Genomic DNA, 8728 nt, shown 5'->3' on the forward strand with positions numbered 1-8728 from the left:
GTCAGGTATCTGTTTATTCAGCTTGTTTCTGGCCATTACAGCTACATAGAGCATAATGGTGGAAACTTGGTGTTAAGTTTTATGAACATAAAGCACAATTTAGATCTACAGGCAGCACACAAACAACAAGGAGCTCCTGCGCTTGAAATTCACCATCACGCCTTATCTTTGAATAAACTCACAGAACAAAATAACACAGACAGCCTGAAGACACTTCATATCCCTAAATCAAAAAATAACATCTAAGTATTTATTCTTCAACAGCATTTACATGTGTGAAAGCTTATGTTGAAATAAATTTGTGACTTTAAGTAAGTCTAATCAATTACCCATGAAACCAACTCTGTTTGTGTAACAGTTTAACACATGTAAATGTAAGAGTAGAAGACTAAATAGAAAGAAAATGAGTACACTGTATTTTCACATAATAATAATCTTCTAGCATTACTACTACTTCTGAACTAAGGGTGCGGAGATGTGGCTCAACTGCTTTGGGTTGAGTTCTGAATGACAAAAGTTGCAGAAAAAATCCAAACATGGAGAGCTAACCGGATGCTTTTGTCCTCTTTTACAAACAGTTGGTCAAATGTTTGAGCAAAGAGAGGATCTGGTGGCTAACTCTGCTGCTTGGACCTTATCTGGTGTCACAGAGAGAAGCTCGGCCCAAAACAATGAAGCCTGCTACTGCAGCAGAACTAAAGCAGTGCAGCCACTCAGGGGTGGCGTGCAGTTTCCTGGTGTGTTGTGAGAGCGTGTGTAGAAGAAGGGGGACTTCTTGTGGACCTCTTGATTAGCACAAGGGCGCAGCCGACTTGAGAGAGATGAGTTTTTGTTTTAGGTTTTTTTGTTTAGTGTGTGTGTGTGTGTGTGTGTGTGTGTGTGTGTGTGTGTGTGTGTGTGTGTGTGTGTGTGTGTGTGTGTGGGTGTGTGTGTGTGTGTGTGTGTGTGTGTGTGTGTGTGTGTGTGTGTGTGTGTGTCTGTGTGTGTGTGTGTGTGTGTGTGTGTGTGTGTGTGTGTGTGTGTGTGTGTGTGTGTGTGTGTGGGTGGGTTGGTGGTTGTGTGTGGGGGCTTAATAAATAAATGTTTTTGGAAAGGAAAGGATGGAGGGTAGGTTAAGGAGGAGAAAAAGAGAGAGATTCAGGTTTTCATCAGGCTTTTAAGTTAGGGCTTGAATGGACGGGTAAGTCAACCTAATTTCCTCTCCCTCCAGGAGTTTCCTGTAAAAGAGCAGGAAAAAAGAAAATGTTTGCTGTTATCCACTACCAAATGGCAAAGACGATTATGTTTTTGCAAGCATCTATGTTTGTGTGTCAGTCTGTTATTATAATATCTCATGAACCACTTGATAAATTTGAATAAAACTGGCAGAAATTAATCATTCAGGGTTATTTTTGGATAACTTTTGGAGTCACCTGACTCAAGATGGCTGCCACAGCCAACTGACCTTAAAAAATTCAAAACTAAGTTTTTTTTATATATTGACCTAATATTTGGTGTGCTAGTAGCTGAGAATGAGTCTCAGCCCATATTCAAGGTGCTAACAAATCGCACACGAGTTTTATTACAAATTTTACTAGTAACTAGTCAATTCTGTCTGCATGTCAGTAACATAGTATATGTTACCAACCACTGAATAGATTTACTCAAAACCTGCAGAAAGCAATAGTGAAAACCCATAAATAACTGATTAACTTTTGAAAACTTTGTTTCAGATGAGTGAAACAAGGCCTCCTCACCTGTACGCAGCTATTTCAATGTCGAGAGCCATCTTGACATGAAGCAGGTCCTGGTACTCTCTCAGGTACCGAGCCATCTCCTGCTTAGCCTCGGTGATGTCCTGCTCCAGTTCACTTATCCTCATCTAGAAATGCAGAATCACATATATAAACTGTAATTACCGAGTGTCCTGATGCTGCTCAATAATCCAGGTAGATAAATCTGAGTCAGGTCCTCTGGGCGGGTTCTTCAAGGATTCTTGTATTTACTGAGGTTTTAATTCCAATTAAAACAAAACTTGCAGAAGTTCTTCTCTTTTTCAGTTTTCTGCATTGTTGTTTCTAGCTTAAAATCTTTTTTTTTTTTTTTTTTGGTTTTTGCTAGTTTAACAAGCTTTTTAACTTTCAGAGCAGAAGTTTTAATTTCCTGCCAGGACTAGAAAATGGACATCTGATCTTCTTTTACTTTATTTGGAGTGGGAATGTTTCACACTGAATATTCCCAGCCCTATATTAATAATATCACCCACTGCTAAAGGCAAAGGTTGTAGCTACTGTATGTGTCTGTTAGCAAAATATCTCATAAATCACTAAATGGGCTGCTGTTGATATGCCGTATTGTTTTACATTATCAGTGTTTATTGTATATCTTAGATCTTTTAGCGAACCATTTGGCATTCATTTAGCGTATATCTTAGTGTGTATGTTATGTCATTATACAGTAGTCCCTCGCTACTTCACGGTTCGACTTTCGCGGACTCGCTCTTTCGCAGTTTTTCAAAGTGAGATTGGACATGACACAATTGGCTGATTGATGGATGATCCGCACTAGCGGCATGGATTGTTTAAAATTAATTATTTTAAATAATATAGCACCTGCTGCTCCTGTGTTTAGCCCACAGGTGCAGGGAGAAGCGCCCTCCTGCAGCATGTCATGATCTCCGCCACCTGCCACTCTCTGCCACGTGTAGCTCTCTGCCCCGCCCACTTTTCCACTGCAATCACAAATGTGCTCTTCATTCCCAGTTTCCCTTCTTCTGTGTAAATAAACAATTTCAATTATAATACTGTACTGTAATAGTTTAAATAAACAATCCATGCTGCATGAGCAGCTTTATTTTAAATAATCAAACATGATTGGAACCAAGCCTTTAGTCTCCTCGGCGAATGGCCAGGCCACCAGGAAATATCCTGATGCTCCGAATGGACAGTTCGCCCGTAACCTGCTGCAGCAAGTGCTAAATCATTTAAAATAATTTATTTAAAATGGTTTTGGACCTGTGATTATGCTTTTATTTTATTTATTTATTTTTATTTGGGCAGCTGTGGCTGAGTGGTTAGAGCAGTCGTCCTCCAATGAGAGAGTTGGGGGTTCAAATCCACCAGCAGTCACATGTTGAAGTGTCCCTAGGCAAGACACTGAACTCCTCGTTGCCTCTGATGTGTGTCCCATGGGTGTATGAATGTGATAAAACTCTGATTAGTCTCTTTAGAATGATTTGTTCAATTAGCTTTGTAGAGATCTAGTAGAGTGCTGTATGAATGGGTAAATGAGGACACAGATTGTAGTGTAAAGCGCTTTGAGTATCTTGAAATAAGATAGAAAGGCGCTACAGTCCATTTACCATTTTATTTTTGTGCACTTCTCTTGTCTGATGCCTCATGCCTGAAGATGTCTGCTCTGCCTTGAGACCACCGATTCCAGCTAAAACCCTCAAATAAATTTTTCTTTCCTGCCTCTGTATGAAGGACCCATGCCTGTATTTTGGACCATGGACTCAGACCCTGGACTCTGAGCGTGGCTCGTAGAACCAAGCTCCACATTCTGAGAGTGTTTGTCAGTCTTTCGGTCACATATCACATGATCCATCCGTCCAAACCTCCATTCCTGAGCTCCATTCTAGCATCGTTCTCTGACGTCGTTGCAGCTTTGGATTCTCCATTGGTGATCGAGTTCTACAGAGTGACAGCTGCTTTCTCCTCCTGACAAAACTTTAAATAAATATTTTTGTTCACAAGAATGGAGGTTTGGACAGATTCTAAGATGGCCATTGTTAGTTTTGGAAATGGCTCCGTGCCCAACTCTGCTCACCTTAAGTGTGTGAATTATAGCCAAACCTAACTTATGAGCATAAGAGAGGGTTTTACTCTGGATACAGCAGCTATCGACAAAAATGTGAAAACTACGCTCGGCAGACTGCAGCTTCTACGGACATCAGCAGCAGCAGCACTCTAATGGGAAGAGGAGGCTTTGTGCCCGTGGAAAAAGAGGGGAAGCTGGGCTGGTGTGTTGGTGAGACTGAAGGCTAATGCTAATAAACTACTGATCCTGTTTCTCTTCATGTACAATGTTCACGCCTTGGAAAACGAGCTGGATCTGCTGCAACCGAGAATTGGTGCCTCAGAGGAGATGAGGAAATGTGCAGTACTCTATCTTATAGAGACATGACTTAATAACAACATGCCAGACTTAGTGTTCCAGCTGAATGATAGACTTTTTTTTTCAGGCGGACCGCTGCAGTGAGCTACCGGGGAAGACATTGTGAGGTGGACTGTGCATCTATGTCACTAAAGGTTGGTCCACAAACTATGTCCAGATAAACTGTTTCTCCTCTGAGGCTTTAGAACATTTGACTGTGAAATGTTGACCACTTTATTTACCTCGGGAGTTTACGGCGATGTTTATCATTGTTGTCTATATAGCACCGGATGCTAATGCTAAAGACGCTCTGTAGGAGCTACATGATAATATCAGCTTGCTACAAAACAAACATCCGGGGCTTTTTAACGTGGTGGCTGGTGATTTTAATCATGTAAACCTGAAAGACACTCTGTCAAGATTTTATCAGCATGTGACCATACCAACATGGGTAAATAACACACTAGACCATGTTTATACCAACATACGAGATGCCTATAAAGCGGTACCCACCACCACCTCGACTGCTTTGACCACATCTCCACACTACTGGCCCGTCTACCTCCCCCTGCTGAGACATTCCAGAACAACACAGAAAAATGTCACAGTGTTCGTCAACAACAGTGACTCTGTATTACAGGACTATTTTGCATATGCATACTGGCAGATCTTCAGGGAGGGCTGCTGTAAATGAGGGAGAGCTGGATCTGGAGGAATATGCATCTGCTGTCCTCAGATACATCAGCAAGTGTGTTGATGATGTCACCACCACCAGGACTGTGAAATGCGACCAAAACCAGAAACCCTGGCCAAACGCAGGAATCCGTACCCTGCTGAAAGCAAGGGACACTGCCTTTAGGCCTGGCAATTCACAGGAATTGGGGAGGACAAGAAAAGAGCTGGCTCCTGGTAAAAAGAGGTCCAAAGCCACTTATGCACAGAAGCTCAAGGGACATTTCTCCTCACAGGACCCACAGAGCATGTGGCAGGGCATAAAGTGCATCACAGACTATAATAGCATGGGTGCACAATGCCCTAGTGACCCATCACTGCCTGATTCTCTTACCAGGTTCTATGCCTGCTTTGAAGATCTAAACAGACCACCCGGGGACTAGGTTGTGGAGCATTACACAGGCACAGCTGTGGCTGAGTGGTTAGGGATTTATGAGTCTAACAGCTTCTGGGTATAAGCTGTTCCTCAGTCTAGTGGTTCCCCACTTACTGTAATGGTAAATGGACTGTACGTATATAGCGCCTTTCTATCTTATTTCTCAAAGCTCTTTACACTACAATCTGTGTCCTCATTTACCCGTTCATACAGCACTCTACTAGATCTCTACAAAGCTAATTGAACATATCATTCTAATGAGACTAATCGGTGCTTTAGATCACATTCATACACTGATAGGACACACATCAGAGGCAATGAGGGGTTCAGTGTCTTGCCCAGGGACACTTCAGCATGTGACTGCTGGTGGATGTGAACACCAAACTCTCACATTGAAGGACGACTGCTCTAACCAGGATTATCACTGAAAAAAAAATCACTGTTATGCCACTTTGATTGGTGATATGTGCTACTGATTATCCATGCTGCTGACCTCATGCTGATGATTTATTTCATGCTGCTGTTTTCATTCTTACTCATCTACTCACACAGACTTCTGTTTGTGCTGCTGTTGTTCGACATATTGTTTTGCACTATTAGTGTTTATCGTATTTCTTAGTTTATATCTTAGATCCTTATTTACTATTTTTTACACTTTATAGTTTTGCTATTGTTGGATGTAACTGGGAACTGTGTACACAGTTTAGTTCCACATCATGTACCACATGTAATGTGAATCACAATAAAACCTACTTGAACTTGAACAAAAACAAACTACTACAACATTAAATACTAAAATAAACTACTACTTACTACCACTACTTGTGTACATAATTTTGTTCCATCTCATGTACCACATGAGAAGGTAATGACAATAAAGTTTACTTGAACTTTAACTTGTACTACTATCCCTACTTCATGGTTTTTCACTTATCGCGGGACCCGGGGGTGTGTGTGTGTCCCTAAATTTCCCAATAAACAAGGGACTACTGTATACGTTTCTTTTTATACTTTATATTTTTGATATTTTTTAGTGTAACTGGGATCTTTCAGAGATCCAGAGATTCTTTATTGTCATTTGCACCATGTGTGGCACATGTGGTGAAAATTAAATTATGTACGCAGGGTCCCAGTTACATCCAACAATAAAATCCATCCATCCGTTATCTTTTACCTGCTTCTTCCATTTAGGGTCACGGGAGGCGCCGGTGCCCATGTCCAGCAATCACTGTGCAAGGGGCGGGGTACACCCTGGATGGGTCTCCAGTCAAGCACAGGGACACATAGATACAAACAAGACAAACATCCATTCACTCTCTCACTCACACCTAGGGACAATTTAGTGTTACCAATCAGTCTAACATGCATGTTTTTGGTCTGTGGGAGGAAACTGGAGTACCCGGAGAAAAGCCACGCATGCACGGAGAGAACATGCAAACTCCACCCAGAAAGGCCCCTGGACCGGGGTTTGAACCAGGGATCTGCTCGCTGAGAGGCAGCAGCTCTACGAGTTGCGCGACCGTGCTGCCCCCAACAATAAAATGTACAAGAAAAACAATAATAAGATCTAAGATATAACTAAGAAAAACTTTATGATTATGAAAACTAAAAAATGGCTACAACTCAGTCAATTTTACAGATGTTTAACTAAAATTTGATGTGGTAGTAGATGAGTCAGCCACAGTAGATATGTTTAGTGTGTCGCCTTGTGACACTGAATTAGATTGCATGCAACAATACTCTCAAGGTTTGACTAAAACAGCTAAAGCTCCTGAGAATATCTATATGAGATTATTTTGGTCTAAGCTTTTAACAATGGGCAGTAGTCAAGCCTTCAAAGAATTCTATGCCTGTAATGTATTCATGATTTGCTTTTGGGACAATTCAAACACAATCCCTGAAAATAAGAGTTCAACTCATCACATTTTCCACATTCACCTGGTATTTTTCCACCTCTTTATGCTGTGTGTCTTCCAGATCCTCTAGTTGTTTGTTCAGAGAGTTGATGACATTTCGGAGAGCCTCAATCTCTGAGGAGCGTGCCTGGAGCAGTCTCCGGTATTCCATGGTCTCCTCCCGGATGGCGTGCACGGCCTCATTGTTCTTGCTGGCTATCTGTGCCATGCCCGCAAACTTGCTCCTGTACCAGTCCTCTGCAGCCTGCATGTTCTTGTTGGCCAGCTGCTCGTACTGCGCCCGGATGTCTCGTAAGGAAGCGGAGAGGTCGGGCTTGCTCAGCTCCACATCCACACTGATGTTGGCCACCTGGAGCTGGCTGTGAAGCTCAGCTTGCTCCTCTGCAAAGACCTTCTTAAGGAACATCATTTCATCGCATAGGGAGACCATGGTGGCCTCTGCATCACAGCTGTAGACAGCAGCCCGTCCTGCCTCCTCTCTGGCTCTCTGCAGGGCCTCCTCAGCATCCACACGCCGCCTTGCCTCCTCCTCATAGCGCTCCTTCATCTGCACGTACGCATCTTGCAGGTAGTCCTCCTCTGCTTCCATCTGCATCTTCTCACTGTTCTCTGCATCAATCATGGCCCTTAGGCTCCGAGCCTCCCCCTCGTAGAGTGCTTGCAGGTGGGATGAGTCATTTTGCAGCCTCTTCAGTGCATCCAGCTCAGCCAGCAAAGCCAGATTTTGCAGCTCCAGGCGCCTCACTTTCTCGATGTAGGTGGCAAAGCGGTCGTTCAGGTTCACAAGCTGCTCCCTCTCATGGGATCGCACCTCCAGTAGCTCCATGTTGATGGAGCTGACTTGAGTTAGGTTCGTCCTCTGTGAGCTATCAGGAAAAGAGGAGGAGGAGGAGGCCATCTTCAGGATCCTTTTCCCAGATGGAGGAGCCCAAAGAGAAGAGGAGGATGTGAGGGATTTGCTTCGTGAGCCTTTGTCCCAAGGGCATTGATAGGAGAAGGATTTGTAGCTCATGATGATTTTTTCTTGCTGGTTTAGGAAAAGATGTATGATTCAGTTTCAGAAGATTTTTTTATGTCCCCCTTGTTCTGCACACCATCGGTGAGGATGAGCATGCGGTTTTTTGCACTGCACCAGTACAGTGATGCTGCAGATCCAGAGCTTTTATAGAGTGAGCCCCCACCAATACAGAGGAACACCAGTGCTGTCAGCATTTGCCCAGCCAATAGGAAGCTTCTGCAGTGGAGAGAGGGAGACAGGTCAGCCGAGGCAGCCAGTCTGTATGATGTTAATCAGTTTTATTTAATCTGAATTTAACAACAATTACCTCTCACGAACATTTCTACATTTATATTTTACTTTGTTTTGTGCATACAGTACAGATTCATATGCATTTTGTACTATTAGACTCATTCTGCATGTTTAAAATGGTACAAAAACGTAGGTGTGACTGTGTGCATTTGTGTGTGTGTCATTTAGCAGAATCTGATGTGACTACATTTTAATGAAAAACAGAAAGTCATCATAAGGTTAACTGACTGACTAAGGTTAGATGAAGAAGCTGAAACAGGA

At 42.7% G+C, this 8728-nt stretch overlaps 1 protein-coding gene across 1 annotated transcript; it reads right to left on the reverse strand.

Annotated features, from left to right (window-relative positions):
- Positions 1 to 1023: 1023 nt before the first annotated feature.
- Positions 1024 to 8273, reverse strand: si:dkey-33c12.3 (uncharacterized protein LOC335380 homolog). Its single transcript, XM_037696925.1, has 3 exons — positions 7181 to 8273; positions 1737 to 1861; positions 1024 to 1217 (listed from the first exon to the last, which is right to left on the reverse strand). Exons 1-3 carry the CDS (start codon positions 8168 to 8170, stop codon positions 1157 to 1159), a joined length of 1176 nt encoding a protein of 391 aa, XP_037552853.1. The 5' UTR covers positions 8171 to 8273; the 3' UTR covers positions 1024 to 1156.
- Positions 8274 to 8728: the final 455 nt, after the last annotated feature.

The sequence above is a fragment of the Nematolebias whitei genome, unplaced genomic scaffold, assembly GCF_014905685.2.
Source record: "Nematolebias whitei isolate Nwh7 unplaced genomic scaffold, NemWhi1 Nwh_scaf_203, whole genome shotgun sequence".
In the NCBI taxonomy this organism is placed as follows: domain Eukaryota; kingdom Metazoa; phylum Chordata; class Actinopteri; order Cyprinodontiformes; family Rivulidae; genus Nematolebias; species Nematolebias whitei.

Excerpts from the sequence above, each read along its gene's own strand:
- si:dkey-33c12.3 (XM_037696925.1), bottom strand. The coding sequence starts at position 8,170 with ATGAGCTACAAATCCTTCTCCTATCAATGCCCTTGGGACAAAGGCTCA. Across the intron at positions 1,862-7,180 it reads AAGAGGTGGAAAAATACCAG|ATGAGGATAAGTGAACTGGA; the intron begins GTGAATGTGGAA and ends CTGCATTTCTAG. Across the intron at positions 1,218-1,736 it reads ATTGAAATAGCTGCGTACAG|GAAACTCCTGGAGGGAGAGG; the intron begins GTGAGGAGGCCT and ends GCTCTTTTACAG.